This window comes from Anopheles arabiensis, chromosome 2 (genome assembly GCF_016920715.1).
Source record: "Anopheles arabiensis isolate DONGOLA chromosome 2, AaraD3, whole genome shotgun sequence".
Lineage (NCBI taxonomy): Eukaryota > Metazoa > Arthropoda > Insecta > Diptera > Culicidae > Anopheles > Anopheles arabiensis.
In genome coordinates, this window is record NC_053517.1 from 108369925 (window position 1) to 108389426 (window position 19502).

At 48.6% G+C, this 19502-nt stretch overlaps 2 protein-coding genes across 24 annotated transcripts in view; one reads left to right on the forward strand and one right to left on the reverse strand.

Annotated features, from left to right (window-relative positions):
- The window catches only part of LOC120898103, a 40358-nt gene extending 25933 nt beyond the window's left edge, over positions 1-14425 (reverse strand). For 2 of the 5 annotated variants that reach the window (XM_040303486.1, XM_040303490.1), the window contains exons 1-6: positions 14299-14425; positions 14038-14197; positions 13124-13906; positions 12296-12485; positions 9669-9766; positions 1327-1364 (exon numbers count right to left, since the gene is read on the reverse strand). In XM_040303486.1, the coding sequence (XP_040159420.1) occupies positions 1327-1364; positions 9669-9766; positions 12296-12485; positions 13124-13759 (962 nt within the window). In that variant the 5' untranslated portion in view covers positions 13760-13906; positions 14038-14197; positions 14299-14425. The remainder of the gene's footprint in view (positions 1-1326; positions 1365-9668; positions 9767-12295; positions 12486-13123; positions 13907-14037; positions 14198-14298) is intronic. The other 3 variants (XM_040303488.1, XM_040303489.1, XM_040303487.1) reach the window with 3 other exon arrangements.
- Positions 1-19502, forward strand: part of LOC120898101 (glucose transporter type 1) — a 177612-nt gene that overhangs the window by 58526 nt on the left and 99584 nt on the right. For 14 of the 19 annotated variants that reach the window (XR_005738621.1, XR_005738620.1, XM_040303477.1 and 11 more), the window contains exon 1: positions 15253-15370. The exons of 4 other annotated variants lie outside the window; for them this stretch is intronic. The gene's annotated coding sequence lies outside the window, so the exon portion shown is untranslated. Of the gene's footprint in view, positions 1-15252; positions 15447-19502 lie in introns of those variants that run through there. One more of the 19 variants, XM_040303467.1, reaches the window with a different exon arrangement.

The following is a 19502-nucleotide window of genomic DNA, read 5'->3' on the forward strand; positions in this document are numbered from 1 at the left end:
TGGACAAAATACTGCCAGCCCCGGGGGTTCCAGCGGGACCGGGGGGAGGGGGAGAGGCGCCGAGTTTTGACAAATAGTACAAACACAGTCAAGTCAGTAGGCGACGAAAGCGGAACTCCATTGCGGGAATTGCAAAAACGACAAAATGGGACCTGAGGGACCAGTGCCAGTGCTCCCAGTGTGTGTGTGTGTGTGTGTGAGGAAGCGGAGAAGGCAAATACGGTCTGCTCTGTCTGCTCTGTCTGTGATCCTTTCTGTCCGAAAACCCACATACACATACTCCTTGTGCTTGGTGGGCCCTCGCGGGTGCGGGAATATTATAAATACACCCCGTTATCGTTAAACGCAGCACAGAGACAAAAAGGGAGAAAGAGATAGGGAAAAAAAGAACCCCCTGAAGGATAGAAGGGAAACGGTTTTTGCAAAGAAAATGGCGAACGTAAATAAGATATTTCGATGTATCTAATGAGGATTCATTTAGCTGCGCGCTTCGCCGAACGAAAACGATGGACGATGATTTAATGCTGGCGATTAATTTGAAACCTTCACATTCACGCGTCCTTCCACCGCACGAGCAAGGAATGAGAAGGGTGAAGGTGAAAAGGGGAGGGGAGTAAACAACGAGCAAGGAACGAGCATCAAGAACGAGCGGACCAGAGTCGGTCTTATTTGTGCTCGCAAGAAAAGTGGAAAAAAGACATAGGAAAAGATTTTTCATTCTATCATCTAAACGATGGCTTCGCACTGGATTGTGGTGCGGGGGGAAGGGGATGGAACAGAACGAGGGGGGGGGGATTGGTGGGTGGCAAACAGAACCGTTTAATGATCGGATGAAATATCCCAGGGAACGAACCACCACCACCATTGCTGCTTCGAACAATAACGATGGACACTGGATTGTTGCTAATATTCGTCCCGGCTGTCCCGCGCGCTTCTTTCTTCTTTCTCGTGTTTCACGATTTGTTTCACCCCATCAGACAAATACACACACACACATAGAGAGAGCAACCAGCAGCTTTGTTCGGCAAAGGCAAAGGCGGAACCAATCGGTACAATTTTGCTTTCTCGCTGGCGGTTGGGAGCCAGCGCGAAAGGAGGACGATATGGTTGCGAGATAATAATGGCGCCCGGCCCCGTACGCTCCTTCTCTAATGAGCCATGGCGGCGGTGGGGCAGCGTAGCCCACCCAGAAAGTATAACAAAAAAGTACATTTGCGGATGAAATGAACAAAAACTACAACGGTGTAGCACAACTGAAACGAAAAGAAAGACCCCCGATGGTGGTGGGTAGAGAATCGAAGGAAAACTGATGGTAATTATACTTACGGGCATTCGGGTTTGTCTTGCGTCCGGTCCGTGCCATCCTGTGGGTGTGTCCGAGCGTTGCAAAAAAAAGAGGAAGAGAAAAGAAAGCGTAAATTATTTATTTAGCACGAATAGATTGGATCAGTCGGAAACAATCTGGTGTCGATTTGAGCGCGGCGCCTGAATGTAGGCAATTAAAAGCTTCCCATCCTAGTTTGGGATGGGTGTCGTTCTATTCGTGCGAAACCTTAAAGGTTTTTCGAAAAAGGAAAAAAAACCCTCAGCCATGAAAAGGCTCTCTCTCTCTCTCTCTCTCGTCATCTTATCGCAGCCTTGCAAACACAGGTAATAACGTAAAAAGGTAGGCCCGCGAAGCGACTTTTTTGCGGATGAAACGATCGCATGAGGGCTTTATTTCCAACGGCAACCCGCCACCCCGGCATTACACACACTTTGATCCTTGTGTGCAGGTGTACAGCTTCTTCTCGCCCAGTTGGTGGCGCCCCTGGAGTGGCATGATTTATTGTACAATCACACCCCACACACACATACGCACGCACGGGCGCGCTCGGGAAAAAGCAGGCAATGTTGCTCCGTGGTTGCTATTTGGGCGTTACGCGGCAAAACGACTTGATTGCCTTTCCCTCTCTGTGCGTGTGTGTGTGTGTGTGTGTGTACTGCTCTTGTTCGTGAGAGGTAAAGGGATTCCCATCAATCATTCCCGTGACAAAATATATACGATAATATATGCCTTTTTTGCCCGGGATGCTGCTGCCGTTGTAAGAAGATCTTGATTCTTGATGCTCGGGAGTTGGTTCTTGGGGTTTCATTGCGCCCAGGCCCAGGCTTCGATACCATTTTTAACCATTTACGAACCACGTGCAACTGGGTCAGGAGGAGGCTGCCCGAATGGCAGTAAAGATTGAGGCACGTCTTTGAAATATATCCCGGTCCAGATGGACGCACGAGCGCGTTGGAGCTTTTCATATCTCACGTTCACAAAAACACACGTGCGAGCGGTTCAAGGGTGGTGAGCAGTACGACAGGTATCGGTTTCGGTGTTTTGGGGCGTCCTTTACGAGCTCCCTCTGCCCATCGTGTTTTCGGGCGGTGAGTATCGAATATCCCTGTTCAACTGTTCCGTCTGCCCCGAAAGAGTGAGCTGTTTTGTTATGCCCGAAAATAATGAGTCCCTTTTGGGAACGGCCAGGAAATACGAGGAGTGCAGCAGTAGCGCAAGCGGTGCGAGGCCCATAAATCTACAAAACTTCTGGAACACACAGCGCAACACCCCGCGGTCGGATGGTTCTGGTTGCGGTTTGGCCTTCTCCCTTTGTGCCGTGTGCAAAATGCCACCCGCTGGATGTGGTTCATATGTCTCCGGAGCTTAAGCATTACAGCACAGGTACACGACGTCCATGGCTGCTGTTGCTCGCAACCAAAGACGTCAGAGTATTGGAGAAAGCAGTGTGTGTGTTTTCGGCGTGGGAAGTCAACGGGAACGAACATCAAAATTCGTTCGACAGTTGATTTCCAAACAATTTCACGTTTGATTGATGTGTCCGGATGACAGGGTAATGAGGCTTACCGTTTGCTATTGAGGGTGTGTTTGCATGTAGAGGGCGCTTTCTTACGTTAGAGGGCGCTGCGTCATCAAAGTCGCATTCGTAGTCTGAAGGTGTGGTGCCTGCAGAGCTCCAACCACTGCCCCCCCAAAACAGGTCGGAAATTGATGCCAAAATGAGTGAAAGATTTATGGCAGTAGATATTTCTCTCGCCCAGGCCACTCAAGTACGTTACCGAGCTGGCATGCGCTCGTTAGGAACGACCTAATCCGTGCATCGACCGGATCCAATGCTTAGCGCACAGGAGTGCCAATGGTTGGGTGTGCCATGTGTTGATCCAAATCCATCACGGCAAAGCGGCTGTGGATGGTTTTGCTGTGGGTTCCGCTTTCGAATCCTTATCGAAGCGTTGTTGGAAAATCACTTGAGGGGCGCGGCAAATAAGGCCGTAAGTGGTCTAGCACTTCAAAAAGACGGACTGTAAATACCATTTTGTAGCTCGCTGATTCCCCCATTCTCCTGGAAATACACTCTTCTTGTCTCTCTTTCTCTCTCTGCTATACTTTACTTCGAAAAATAAAAACTCATCATCGAAGCTGGATTCCCTTCCGGACGCTCACTGTTCGGGCGATGGTCGAGTAAAAAAGGGTAGTTTGGCAGAGATTATGGAATATTCTCACATGCTCATGAATATCCTTCCAGGAGTCGACCCTTTTCTACTACATACACACACACACACACACTAACAAACGGTGAAAAAAGGCATGTATTGAATTTATGCGTCCCTTTCGTGCCGCATCGTTTAAGACCCCGAGTGTACACAGCTTCTTCAAAGTTCAAATGGACACATTTGCCCCTGTCCCGGGTGAAGAATGGTAATACTACTTGTACAGTGGCAGGCAAAAGCCGATGAACATGTACTCCGCCTTCCTCTTGCTCTCGCTCAGTCTTTGGAAAGGATAAAATATGCCTCCGTTAATATATTGACGACCGTGCTCACCACCCGGTTTCGGGTTCGGAATCCTCTCGGGAGCCATACACGTGAAGTACACTGCTCTGCCTCTTTCCCCCCGGGGCACCACGAAGGATTTGCTGTAGAGAGTGAGGCCCCTTTACATACACCCGTTGAACTATAAAGCTCCCGGAGCTTACCGATTACTTGCCACCGATCTATCGATGTTGGGCGCTTCAAGTCCACTCGAAGCTAACCCACACCGGCAGATGCCTACCGCGCGTAGTTTCGCTTACAATGCGTACACAACCACTCGTTCGTTCCTCAAACCAACTTTCGGAAGCGCTACCGTTCGACGCGGTTTGCGGTAGCGATTTACCTGCAGAAAAGTTGTGAAAACTCTACCGTCGGTACCACGTTCACACAACAATCTATTCCGTTCGATCCAAGCCCCACCTTGCAAACGCCCAAGTTCCGGGGACATTTTGTTGCAAATGGTTCGGTAGAACTTGGTACACCGAACGGCTCGTGCGCTCGGCAGTGGAAAGTTCTTCAACGAAACTTTACAGGTTTTGTACCGAGCCATGGAGACATGTTGAATGTATGTCGGCGGTACTTGCTCAAGTACGGACAAGCTTTCCATCGCAGCAGCAGCAGCAGCAGTGGCAGCTCTTTACCAAACAATCCGACGGCTTATAAAAAGACCGGCTCGAGTACTGAACGGGTCCTTGAAGCATGCCTCCTCCGGTGAGCACACACATAAAAGTTCCTGCAAACACACACACACACACACGTCTGTATCGATCAATTGTTTTGTAGCTGCGAAATGGTGTTTGCTGTTACTGCCATTATTTAGGTTGTTAACTTCACCAATCGCCCTCGATGCCATTATCCGTTGCGCGACTAGCGCCCCCTTGTTCTACACGCGCTGTGTGGGTGAAGATGTGCCGCACTCCAACGCCCCATTGGTGGTGTGCGCCCCCTGCTGGTAAACAACCTTGTCAGGAGACTTTACTTGCCCGGTGCTGCAACACGGCGTGGCGTGTTTTGAAGAGGACTCCCAACCCCTTTCGGCAGTGAGTCGGGTCGTGTGTGTTTTTGTTCAAACATGCTCCAGCCTGCGCTTTCTCCGACGAGTCCTCTCTAACGACGAAGATTAGGCCAGCGGGCAAAGTGGAAGAAGGAGTTCAGTACTGGAGTGCCATCACGAGACACACGTGCAATCACGAGTAGTAGCCAGTGCACGGCCGCATCCTCTCCTGTGTGTAGTGTGCCTTCTTATCCCTTCGGTTCTGGTATGGGATCGAGCGCCGTATTGACACAAAGTGATAACTTTTTCGCAGAAAACAACTCAACAGATCTTGGGGCTTTCGGGGCGACGGGATCCCTACCCCCCCTGCTTCGGAATGCTGTCCCATCCGAACAGAGCTGATCCGTTTCTAGTGATGTGCTCTCGAGGGCAAATAAGCGTGTGGCACGCGGCGTTGGAGGCACTCTCTGCTTGATGCTTGCTTCCGGTTTGGAGTGGAGCGGAAGAGCAGCGACTGATTTAGAGCTCACGGGCACCGCTGGCATTGCGGGTTCGGTACGGTACGGTTTCACCAGCCACCAGCACTGGGGTGCGTGTATCGAAGTTGTGCCGTCCCGGAGCAACCAAACTTTGCCACCGGAACACCGGTCGAAGGGATGATAAATGTTTATCGATTGCCGGCCGTACAAAAGCAAACTTAGCTGCCCGGGTTTAGGGCTATGTTTAGCCCCCTTTAGTGCTCGGTTTGGGCGGCAACGGTGTGTTTCAAGTTCGGCATTTGCCGTGGTCCGGATTTTCGCTCGAACCTTGTGTGTGTGTGTGTGTGGATCAAGGGAGAGCTTTTGCCCCATTACTTTGCCTACGAAACCGGCGCCCGAAAAGTAGGATGTTTCATATTTTGGAATGGTAATAGTTTTCCTGAAGTCGTTTACATAATTTAGTACCCCGGGGTATGTATGGTGCAGGGGAGTTTCGCAAGGCTCTGCGCAGTAGGACACCTCTAGGGTGTACATACACACACACACACTTACACACAGCAGCTCTTATACCGGCGATTGGTCCGTGAAAACTGCACCAACATGAAACAACGTCCCCAGGGTGCGTGTTTGTGTGTGTGTGAGTGCGGAGAATCGCTCCTTTCTTTTGTAGGCTCGTGTTTTCGATCGATCGATTGACTGTTGAGCATGCCGGATACACTTGAGCCCCTCGGCAACACAGCAATGGGTGCTGCATTAAAGTGAAAGTAACCGTACGCTTGGCACTGCACTGGGAGCAAAACTAAACAATCTATTGGCGCAGAGATTGCGCCATTCCGGAAATAAACAATCAGGTCTGCACAAGAACTCGATCGTTCGATTGTGTTTAAAAACGCTCCCATACGACGTTAAGCGGCAGTTACTGTAACGTGGATTGCATAATGTTAGGCGTTTACATACAGATTTCACGCTCTTGTAGAACGCCTGAAAGCTCCAATAAACAGCACGAGTGTGCTAACCATTGACGTGAAACTTTACAAATATATTATTCCAGGTACTTGGGCCCGATGGGGAAAGCTTGTCCGTAACGACCAATATATAGTATTCCAACCAGCCAAAGGCCACTGACTGTCCAACGCACACTTCCCGAATAAAGTTGCATCGTTCTGCTTCGGTAGAAGTTTACGTGAAATGAACGCAACGAGCTGTGTTGTTTGCAAAACACAACAAAAAAGAGTTTTACATTTTTCCGACATTTCACAGGACGGTTGAGCATTGAGTGAACCTATCGAAGCGATTCCACCCATTTGGTGCGCCTCGCTCTCTCTCCCTCTTTCTATCTCTCTCTCCTACGCATTATGATGCTACCGGGGTCGAACCGTCAGTGAACCGATAAATCGATAAATCAATTATTTTTAAATATTTTAACTACCAAATCAAGTACCATGCCGCCCACTTGAAACGGTCGCGTCCTCTTCGCGCTCTGGCCCCCTTAGCATGGGGGAGCCCTTAGTACGCCCTCGCGCGCCGTACACAGTTGCGGCCCTGGGAAAAAGCGAAAGAGTGCGGATACGCCCCTGAGCCATATTTTTACGCTGACACGTTAATAGCCGCAAACGTCAGCACACTGTCCGCCTGTCCGGTGCGCGAGGTCAGATCGGTCAGGCGGACGGCGGAAAAGACACGGACATCCGGACGGTCGGACGGGGCAGAAGAAGGGGAAGGGGAGGCCACATGAAACCTTCAAGCTTTAAATTCGAGGGCCTGTGTTTAATGGAGCCTCACGCCCTTTCCCGATCGAGCAAAATAAGAGCGTAAAACGCGAGACTTTAAAAATAACACAACAAAACCAAGCGGACAGCAGGCGCATCAACTGCTAATAATTCATTCACTCATTATCATCGCACCGGTGTTTGGTCACGCTGGGCCCCGGGATGGGTTGGCAAAGGGGGGGAAGAGTACAAAAGAAATAGATACAGAAAAATGGCAGCTGAAAAACAAAAATCGCTTCCTTCGCGTCCTCCGCTTCGTCCACTTTTTTGCGCCATCGGGATCCACCGGTCATACATTTTTGTCAGTGGTCGCCCCCCGATGGGTCGGCTAGTCGGGTGGTGGGCGTTTTCTTTTCTGTCGGACGTCCGTAAAGGACAGGATGTGGTGTTTGGCTTTTTCTGTGCGTGTGTGCGCGCGCTGTTGTTTCCTTTTCCGTTCGTGTTGTTCCCGGAACAACGACCACTGGCCAGTCAGTTTCTTTCCTTTTTTCGCCTGCCACTGGGAACGGTCCCGTACCGTCGTTGATTAAGTACAAATAATTTATTCTTGTGAAAGCTACTTTACATAATTAATATTTCATTGTATTTTTGCTTTGGACTTTGGCGCTTTCTTTAACGTTAGAGTCACGCGCCGCTCCACCGCACAAGGGCGGAGTTTACGTTTTGCATCATTATTTGTTTGTGTGAGTGTGTGTGAGAGAGAGAAACAAAGAGAAAGCAGAGCATAAGTTTTGCTCATTTAATTTATAGTTTCTTTCTTTTGTTCTGGGTTGGTTTCTGTTTTTTTCTTTTAATGATATTGCAAAGGGAAATACTTTTAAATCGCCAAAGGGAACGCGTTACCGAGCGCAAAAACAACAGGAAGGGTAATTATATTTTTCCATAGTTTGTATGAAGTGTGCAAAAGCAAGCAAAAAGGGAAATCAATTGCAGAATGATGGCAAAATGAGAAAATAAAGGAATCCGGTACATAAACCATCTTTACCAAGTGCCACTGCGAAGCACTGCTAAAAGTAACTACTCAACCAGATGGCGCTGCCTGTTACTACTGCTCCTGATGACTTTCGTAACCGTATTACACGAAGGTGATAAAACCCGGGCACCACTTAATGGGAGGAAGCACACGCATCACCATGCCCCTGGGTTAGCATGAAGACAAACACACATACACACACACTGGCACTGAGATTTGCTATTAAACTGTTACCTATACACAGTCATCCCGAATACTGCAAAACGAGGCCAAGCTACAATGCTACAATTCTGTGGCTCCTTCCCCCCAGGAGAACAGCACAGAACTGCAGGGACGAAAAGGGGTTTGGCTAGGAAGACAGTAAAAACTTTCACTGTCTCCCGCTCACCCATTCCCTCGCTCGTTCACTCTCGTTAATGGTGTAGAAGTTAACCGAGGCTTAATAAAATCATAAAATTAATTAGAATTGACTTTTGCTCTCTGACTTGCTGCCTCCCTGCGCCGCGTAGCTACCACGGGTGAGCCCTCTGGCAAGTGTCCTTGGATGCACACAAACACACACGCGTGCGGGGAGAGGAGAATAGGGGACCTGTCGGTGTGTGTGTGTGGTTCAGTTTATGTGCCACGCCTTGGCTGTCGCAAAATGGTGCGGAGAAAGTTTAGCGATTTAGCGACAGTCCTCCCTTGTTCTCCCCCTTCCACTAATCTGCATTCTCGATCGGACGGGGGGAAGGGTACACAGTCACAACCAACGCACGTCCCCACCGTTCCACCTTTCTTTGCCTGCCTGTGACATGCGGTGTTAGTTAGTGGTTTGTTTTATGTATTTTTACATTCTCCCATCAAAGCGTCGCAAACGGGGGGCTGCTGCTGAAAAGGAAGGCACGAAAATAAGATTTTAAAGGGTTCCCTGGAATGAGGAAGCGGAAATGAAAGATGAACAGCACACCACCGCGCGGGAAATATACGAGCAAATGTTTCTTCAATTTTATGAGCTCCGCGCAAGCGACCGCGGATGGCATGAGCATTCCGCGCCGAGCCCATTTTTAAACGCTGCTTAAGCTTTTAATTACACTGACTGCGAACAATCGATCGTCCCCAGGGAATGGTTGCCACCGAAACTTTGCCCATAAACCAACCCGACCCGATTTTGGCCTGATTTCGATGATAAATTTCAACCTTGTATTGGAGGGTGTGCCCAACCTGAGGCTGAGGCTTTAAAGGCTTTGGAATGCTATAAATCGGAGAGCAAATATGGAAGCAGGAAGCGCAGTTTTATTTCCCTCCATAAATGTGGGTCTCATAAAAGGCAGGAATGGAAATTGCATCAATAATCACCGTTTAGCGTTTGAGGGGGATTCGCCCAACAAGGCACACTTTTAAGTTTGATTATGTTGTAAGGTGTGAAAAGTGCAGACGAGAGTCTTTTAATGGTGTTGTCCTTTCGGTGAATTGAATTGGCTGAGCCCCGACCCCCGTTTTCTAGCAGCACTTAAACTAAAACATCCGATTGTTGTATCCCGTTTGCTGCTCAATTACCTGCCGAGAAGCTTGACGGGCAAATACGCAAACGAGCAATCACCCTTCCCACTTACCTTAACGGTCGCTTCCGGTGGATCCGTTTGCTGCTGGTGCGATAAGAACCGAACCACAATCGACAGCTCCTTGCCTATTTTGTACAGCGAGCGATGCTCTGAAAGTGCAAAAAACGAAAACAAAAGTCACTCAAAAGAGGATCCAACAGGCAGACGGACAGGCGAAGTGTTAATCACCAACTGCATTTAAATATCGGGAAAGAGTGCAATTAAATCCACTCCACATCACCACATCAGCACCTGCACGGTGGACGACATCGTCATGTTTGTCTCATTGCTAATGCAACGGGCAACTCGACTCCGGGCATCAGGATGCTAAAAGGTTGGTCACGACGGTCCCCGCACGAGGGCGTCGTCGTAAGTGTCGCGAGTAAATTGTGCTCGAAAATGGGTTTCCCGCTTTTTACCGGAGGAACTAATTTTCTCGCTCGTTTCACCGGGCAGCATGTTGTCTTTCACAGGTCATCTCGCGTGGGAAGGGGCGGACAAAAGGTGTCGGAGTTGGTGAGCAAAATGGCAAAATGGTCGGAAAATATAACCCCGTCAACTGAACCGCATGCTCCGGGGAGGGAATCCGGTGTGCTAGCGCGGTCACAGTATAAACCACTTCTGTGTCCGGTGTGTCTCCCGTGGTGCCACACAGCGTGGGAGGGGGAGGGGGGGGTGAAGTTCCACTCACGGGAATGGATGTTATTCTTGCATTAAACTCTAATTAAAGCCTTGAAGCATTATCCATCGCTCATTAGGCAGCGGTGGGTGGGGGATTAGGGAAGGGTCCAGTAGGGTAAGCCGTTGTTAGCTGGTTGGTTGGTTAGGTTGGATGTGGTTTACCCGGACCGAAGTCGACGGGATGATGCGCTCTAACCTTTTGCTGGAGGTGCGTTTTTGCGACCGTTCCGAGTGGACCGACAATGTGCCCGGGCTCAGAAGACGGGTCGGACACAAGGACACAAGCACAGCGGGGCATTGTTGAAGTTGAGTGTCTGTGTACGGTGGCCACTCAGCCAGCCCGAAACCCGCTACACACGGAAGCTACACACAGCCGAAGCGGATCGAACGACCCCAAAACCCGGACCCGAACGAGCCGGATGCGGGCGATTTGCATATTATAATGAAAATTGAAATCAATATAATTATTTTTTCATTATTTCTGCACACTGCACGCCATTTTGCTGCCCCCGTTTGCCTCACTGCGGCCAGCAAAGAAAGGGGTTTGTACGGGGGAAATTGAACGGGTTGCGGTGCTGATCGGTTAAGAATTGTTTTAAACTCGACCACAATTTGTCTGCAAAGGCTGCCCAAAAGCCTTTGGGCACAAACAAAAAGGACCAGGACATTCAGACACGGATGTCTGGGTTTAAAATCGAAAAAAATATAATAAGCTAACTGATCAAGTTAAAACAATTTGTACGGCATAAAACCATCGCGTTAAATCGGTTAAAAGCATTTTCCCCGCCAAAAAAAGGAAACACTAAGAACGGTTTCACACCAAGCGCTAAATAAACAAAGCTAAAAACTCCATTAGCCTTTGTGTAACAAGCAATGAAACGGAAATTAATAGTTATTCCCATGCAACCCTTTCGCCTGAAACCGTGACCGAGCTCCTCTCCTTCCGGGCATGACTTTCGATTGATCAAAGCGCCCCGATAGCGACGGAAAACTGTTGAGCAACGGCGAGGGCTCTCCCTCCGAGCAACTATTTGTCGTTGTCAACCCGAAGGATACACCCGAACCATGTTGTTGTTTTTCTTTTTCGTTCGTTTGCCGCAAGTCGATTAGGTGACTATTTTGCTGAGGTTTACCCTCAAACTCACTGGGTCCCGCAGATGGGCCCATTGTTTTTAACTATAATGACACCGAAAAATAATGTTAAGAACCAAAAAACAAAAAACAACGGAATCCGTACCCAGACAACACAAAATTAATGATTGCGTTCGAAGCGTGGTGGTGCAATTCATTGTCCTTCTAACTTTCACGCAATTCCGGGAAATTGAGTTTCCCGAACCTCGGCCTGCGAGTGCTTTTTAGTGGAATTTCACTTCCCTCCCCCCGGGCTCAATGTTTTTCCAACCGAACGCACGCGTACCGGACTAAGTAGGCATTATTATTAACCTTCCGACCGTGACCGATGTTAATTGAGGGTACCAGGGCCTCCCAAATGAAGCCATCATCGTCTGTCGCTAGAAGGCTAGCACCCGGCAAATATCGTCGTTGCGATGGCCTTGCCTCTAAGACCCTCTTTGGTCACCGGGAGGGTAAGGTGAGCGTAAATATTTTTCATTATTATTATTATGAATAATGCTGTCATTTTTGTTGGGTTGTTGCATCGCTTAATCGTGGTTGGGTCACGGCGGCCCACGGATGAAGTGTAGCGGGTGGCAACTCACCCAGACGAGAAGGGCTTGAACCCGAATAATTTTTTTGTGGTAAGACAGATATTGACATCGATTAATGTCACCTGTCAGGCGGGGCTTTGAATAAGATTCGGAAAGGAACTGGCTGACACTAACACCGGTTGTTCCACGATGGATGATGATGGTTTTGAAGGCTACTTTCACACCTCGGTCTGTGATGAGTTGGACATTAAAAATGAAGGTGCGCCCAATAAGTAGCCGCTAGCGAATTACCTGGTCCCAGCGCTCGAAGTTTGTTCGTCAATTCCAGACAGAGAAATTGCACCGTTCTTAGTGGATGGAATTGAAACAGTTTGCTGTCTGCCTTTCGGTTCGTTGGTTCACCCTCTGCATGTAGCGCGTTGTTGTTATCGACGGAAGAGCAATCGGTAAACTCGTCACACTCTGCAGCTGGTTGCCGATCCTGAGGAGTAATAAAGAGAAAAAGACGATTAAGATAAACTGTGTAAGAGAAAAACTCTGCAGTGGCTACACCACGAAAACAAATAAAAATAGTCAACGCAGATTGATGGCGTGGATTAGTTTTCGTTCCGAGGTCGATGGCAAAACCATCTCCACCGACAAAAAGGAGAATTATTTGTGCGTGTATGCCCGTGTCGCACTAAAAACATTAGCTCATCCCTCAGCAAACACGGCTAATCCATTTCGCCAGGCGCATAGATTCTATTCCTGCTGGGGTTTTTTCCCTCAAAACGCTTCCCCTTCCTACCTGTGTATTGGAATGTGAAAATTGGAAAAACATTCTAAAGAAAGGGACAGACCGAAACACCAAAGCGAAGTGGTAGTAAAAATTTGGCAAACAAGATAAAAAAAGCATCAGCCTTTTCGATGAAGGTACGCCAGGTATCCTCGAGTCGCTTTTGCGCAAAAACCCTGTGTTACCCAAATAACAGTTAACGAAATCATCGTTATCTCGTTACAGACCGGGGCGACATTTTTGGGAGCCCGCTCGTCTGCCCTCTCTCTCTCGGCTAGTTTTTGGGGAAGGCTCCAAAGTTAGTGGAAAGAATAATCGCACCGGGAAGGATGCGGGAGCCTTACCTTCCGCTGTCCGCTGACAGCCGGGAGAGGATGAGCCTGGGACAGCATTCCGGACCAGGACGGCGGTTGACGGTCCTGGCATTCCACGCTCGTCTGTCCAATGCCGTCCCGGTGATTGACGTTATCTGCGTCGCCTCGACCTTCCTGTATCGGGCCGGCACTCATCTCTCCGGTGGGCGGTAAAGTGGGCTGCGGGGTTGGAGTATGTTTCCCACCCTGCGCGTCCCACCGACAATCCACCCGTGCCCGTCCCGGGCGGGCCGACGTATCGGGCCGGCGTGACGGACAGCAGCTCCGCACGAACTTTTGCTGCTCGCTTGCGTGCGCTGGCTGCTGGGGGCGGGGAAAGGGAGCCACCGGACCGGCTGCGGGGTGACGCCAAACGGGACGCTTCGTCATCCCCACGACACCACCACCAGCACCCGGTCTTTGGGGCGTTTTTCTAGCCCCAAAAGCTCTGTTGCCGATCGATTCGGGCTTCGATTGCGGTTGCTGCGGGGCACCGGCGGCGGGACAGGAAGGATCGGTTGAGGCAACAGCAGCAACACCGGTAGCAGCAATATTGGTTGCGGCCAGCTTGTGGGCCGGTATGTTTTGCAAAAAGTCGGCACACTTTTTCACATAGTTCGGGTTCATTATGCCTGCGTTGGGCGTTTGTCCTGGAAGTGGTTGTGATTGGGCTGAAGAGAGCCGAGTGGACCCGGTGGCCGATGTATTATTGTGCTGCTTGCAGTACGGCGAGTCCTTCCGTCCGGGATCTCACTGTTGGTGACAGGTTTTGGGCTGGAAAGCAATAACAACAAAAAACAGAAATAAATACACTGCGTGTGTCGGTCACACCGGCCAACCCGTGTCGGATGCCCCCGTGGGGATGTGCTCGGGCAAGCGGCAATTTTATTAGATTAAAATCAAACCTGCCTGCAGCCGACCGAGTTGGGTTTGTTTTGATTGCGCGCACATCCGTCAACAAGGACTCGAAATTTCTTTTCCAACTCACGTCGCTTTTTTGCGTCTCTCCAAAACAGAACAGTGCTGGGTGCAATTTTTTAGTAAACCAGAATCATCTGCCCAAATCTGTAAGGCGTAAAAAGTACAGCACATAATCGTGTTAAAAAAGAATGTTTTTCTTTTTCGTCGCACTATTCCATTAGCGCACTAAAACAATACTCCCGTACCGGTTGTTGACCCACAAACACCGGGAAACTCCTTTTCAGGACAGCGATTTTTCTTACTTTCCAGACGCACGCACTATTCGATTGACAAAGCCTACTCATACACTGACAAATGAGACAACTGTCAACCCGTGACAAGGTAGCTAGAAGAAAACAAAACCGAGATGATTAGAGAGCGTTTGTAGCAGGAGAAGACAAAATACAATCGTTCTTATCTGTGTCGTACTGTCCCGTGTACCAATTTGACTTACCTACACACACAAACACACGCGCAGGACGATTTTTGAGTACTTTTGTCGGTGGAGGTTCAGGTCGTCCTCGGCGGAGGCAGATGACGCGCGCCTATTTCGGGGTTGAGATGTCGTAAAAATAAAACTAACAACTCGACACTTTGCGTTGATGCGTCGTTTTGGTGGTGGTGTTCTGTGTTCTATCTGCGTGCGCGTGTAGCAAGATTTTGTTGGCTCGTTTTCGCGGCCATAAAAACGTAACCGAAATAATGAAGCACATTTATTACAAGTCGCGAGCAGTGGCGGGTGATAACAGAGTCTTAGGGACCGTCACTAGAATCACCCCGCACCGTATAATCATTACGACCTCCCTCGCCCAGTACGGCCCCTCATTCCATGGTGAGATGAGTTTCGCTAACGATATTTTTCTTATTTTCGGTGCTTCGGATGTCCGGATCGTCATGAAGCGACAATTCCTATTAAACCACGCTCGTTGATGAAATGATCCCATAGTTCCACTAACAGTCCCCTCGGGGAGGGGCGGGGAGGGGATGGATTTTACATGACATTTCAAACGCCACCAGCAGCTGACTGTGGGAGCAAGCGAGAGAGCAATACAGTAGGAGCGCGTGCGTGAGCGGTTCAAAATCGTTCGCTCAGAGAGCGGCGTAGCTCGCTCGCTCGCTCTCTCTGTCTCACTTGTTTACGCGGTAAGCATCTCACCTGTCACTTCGCGATCAGCATCCGCGGTGTGTTGTTGGCGTTAGATGTTTGTGTCCCATACTTCTTCGATCGATCGGTTTATTTCGACTGTTTTTGCGTAGTAAAAGTGTACAAAAGCAAAGGTAGAAGGCCGCACAAAAAATGCGCATTTTGCGTGTCTTAAATCGTCCTACGGAGTAGCATCTTTCTAGAAGCTTTGTAGGTCAAACCGTGTTTGCGTGGCGTGTGTGTGACGAACGAATCGAAATGCGTGCGTGTGTTGTGTTTTGATCGATTGTTTGCTGCGCGCGAGAGCGTGTGTGTGCGTGACCGTAGACCGGTTTGACGAGCTATTCGCGATCGAACCTCATGTGTGCGTGCGTTTTGTGAGCGTTTTTTATGTGTTTTTCTGTACGGTGCTCGTTGGTGTGTGACGATCATATGGCTTTCTCGCGTTTGTGTTGTTGCTTTTGCCCGTATGCACTCCGTGAATGTGAATTGTTGCATCACATTACACAAACCGATCGGGGGGAGCGGCATTTGCAGTGTAGATTATAAAATTCTTCACAGAAGCACGTGGGCGTGATGTGACTCACAGTGTACCACACTAGCCTTCATCTTATCGCAATTCCAAGAGGCGTCGAACTAGCATCATCATTGAGGGCAACAAGCGGCTCATTATCACATTATCTATTGCTGTACGAGACAGAGTTTTGATGAGATACTTGTGAGAAGAGCAAAATCTCATTCCCTTGTGAACGTTGCAGTATGAGCAACGAAGCGATTTGTTAGCAACGAACTAATATTAGGTGAGAATGATTTATGCGCTTTGTTTATTTGTTGGGAAACCCCACTCTTTGTTAAACAGCCACATAATCAAGATATAACTTACTAAACGATATCATTCAATAAGTCTGTAATCTGTAAATAAATCGCCACGCTACTCGCTGATAACATCATTAACATGCACCAATGCATTATGCTGGTCGTCGCTTAAACGATAACGACAAAGTACTCACACCGTCAACCAACTACCCCGTTTGATAGAAGCGATCATTCTGCGTTTGATGTTCCACTAATTAAGCAATCGGGGTACATGGTGGGGCATGGTGCAAGTAGTAGTAAGAAAGACACTTGAAATTATCTGCCGCCGACACACGGGGCCGGTACGATAATGATGGATGGGCGATTACTACACAGCGAGCACGTGTCCCAAGCCTTCACCATTCCGTATCAACAAACAACAATGGACATGGGGAAGATTGTGTCACACGATTTGTCTAAAGATGGAAGCGCGTTGATCGTTCGAGAGCGGCGGATGTAGAAGCGACCGTGAACTTGTGCAACGATAACGAGCCGAGTTTCAGTTACAGCGAGAAGTTGGGTGAGAAGAATGGAGAGAAGTACACACTAACAAATTGTACCATTTAAAGTAAATTTAATTACTTAAACGAGCACAATCTATTACTGTCATCTTAATGAGCAATACTCATTGTCAGGTTTCTTTGCACTTTTTTGTTACCAATTTATCATCGAGCGAGTATCTTTAATTGCGCTCCATTAAACGCGTTGATGCATTTATTGCGCGAAATGAGGAAAAAACAGCGAAATAATGCATCCTGTGTGCATGAACTGTCCACCCTAATAATAATGTGTCAAATGTGTGCCCTTCATTATCGGTTGCTGTTTAGTCGGTCGTTAATTTTCCGGCCCCGGCGCTCCCAGGCACACGTCGCGACCAAAATCGAAGCGCACAGGGCGATATTAATTTTATTGTCACCATCTTTTGCAACGTTTTGCCAAACGTTTGGACTGCAAAATGCAAATGTGTTTCGAACGAAATCATTCAAAAATGTTGAAGCTTCCCTCTCGTTCTTGGTTTTTTCTCTCTCCCTCTCTCTCTTTATAAAGTCCATAACATCCGACGGGGGGTAATAACTTTTCCATCATCCGCCCGTTCGATTAGCCCTTCGAAGGAACGTGCAGCTAAGGAGGCGTTGGTGGTTGGTTGGAAAAATATTCCCCGAAAACAGGTGGTCGATATTTAGCACAAGGCGGCGGGCACAGTCTGTTTCTCGGGGCCCTTGACGATCCCGTGCCGGTTGCCTCTGCTGCTGCTGTCGAATTATTGGAAAAGTTTATTAGCATGTTTAATTATTTATCGAGGTAGTCGCTAAATTGTGCAGGTCGACTGGCTTGTCGCCATCTTTTGCGCCAGCATCCCCTGTGTGTGTTGTGTGCTCCCGGCCTGGAATGGGGATGGGGAAATTCTGCAATCTTTCCCGACCGCTTCACCCTACCCATCGCCCCGGGTCGTTAGATTGAATTAAAATTATGCGGCTTCCGGCGGTGGCGGCTGTTCGGAAAAGCGGCTTTTCGGTTGGTACGCTACTTCCAACACACAAACACACACATACAGGCCTAATCATTGAACGCGGGAGTTTGGAGCGCGTGGCTGATAGACCGACCGACCGACCGAACCCGATGCAAGCTTACACTACAAAACCGGCAGAAATTATTGATTAGTGAAGCTCTCACGTGCAGCTTTGCAGCCGTTGGGTGTAACAGGGTCCTGCAGTGTAAAGGCCCACGCTTAGCAGCGCACGAAACGTACGCCATACGGGGGCTGCGGACAAAGTTTTTGCGCGAACCGAATTTGTGTTAGAATAATTTCTATTTATTCGCGTGATTACAGTTGGTGCGCGTGCGGAGGGAAAAGGGCCTCCCGAGTGATGGAAATAATTCCGAATTAGATAATGTGTGTGTGTGTGTCACGAGGGAGGGGTAGAAATTATTTCACTTAAGCTTTATTTACTTCGAATTCAGTAATTTATTGCTTCGAATGAAATTTCCGCTCGCGCTGTTGTAGCGCATTTCCCCCCCGGCGAGCTGTTTTTCGCTCCAAGGCTCAACGCTGGGGCGTGTGGTTAATTTCCCACGGCATTTGTGACACTGCAGATGTATGTCAGTGTGTGTGTGTGTGTGTGTGTGTGTGTTAGTTTTTCCTCCCAACCGTTGTCTCCTGAACGCCAACTCCACAACACAGGGCAGATTTTTGCGTATCCTGCCCGATCAAACCGAGCTCAACGGCGGAAGTGCTTAGGAACTTCCGATGGGAGCCTCATTACAAGCGGCACCTGGCACACCTACCACCTCCCTTCAGTGCTGCACCGTTTAAGCCGGCTGCCGGGCGCAAATTTTATGTGCATACGATAATGACTTTCGAATTAAGTATCTTCTCGGTTGCCACTTCGGTCCAATTACCACTCCGATCACTTCCAATTACCGTACGTACACACACACACTCACGCAGGTCACGTAGTGTGTTTTTGTGTCGGTACCGAGTCGATGGAAAAGTGAGTTATCGTGGTTTTGGTAAGCGAATTTTACGAGGGTGGATTTTGTGATTATTTCCACTCCCCCCTCTCAGCAAAAAAGGCTACAAATCAATAGCGAATTGTTTGCTGTTGCTCGTGCTGATTGCACACATTTTGGGGGAAGGGGGTGGGTCGTAGTTGTTGTGTTTTAAAGATTCTGCGAACTATAACCAACGGTGAAATGATTTACATGATGAAAATGTAACACCAAATAGGAATAAAATGTACAAGAATGCATTTATTTGCATATCATATGCGACTTACATGAAGTGAATCAACAAAACGGGAGAGTTTACACCATCAATTGGCTTTGTTAATTCAATTATATGGGTTCCAAAATTTTCCCGGAAGCCGTTTGCAAGTGAAAAACATTCCAATTGATACGAAATGGATTGAAATTGCTGGCATGACCTTTTTACAACCCGTTAGGATAGTTTGCATAAATGTTGGAACTCTGTTGGCAAGCGGGGCATGTATTTAATGGAGAAGTTCCCTAGAAAAGTGTTGATGGAATGTAAAATAACATTGCAATGTGTATTACACCAGCGATAGAAAATTCCAATGCGTTGGGACTGATTTTCCCTTTCGCAGAATTTCCCTCCTTACACAGTTCCGCACTTGGAGCCCCCGTTGGAAGGACGACTGTTTTCGTCCTATCAATAATGTCTGTGGCCTTTAAATTTTATGCCCCTCGGTTGTGGCGGAGAGGGAAGGAAGAAAGGTAGAAGCTGCTCAACGATTCTTAGTGTTTACGACTCTGCTAACGACTCTGGCTCGAAGTGTGGTGCCGGTGCTCGAAATCGTTTGCCGATGATCGGTTACGAATGCTGCAGGTCCTCCTCTCCGCCGAAAAACAGACAGCAACAACTGGGAGAGAGCGAGGAAAAGGGGCTCACGG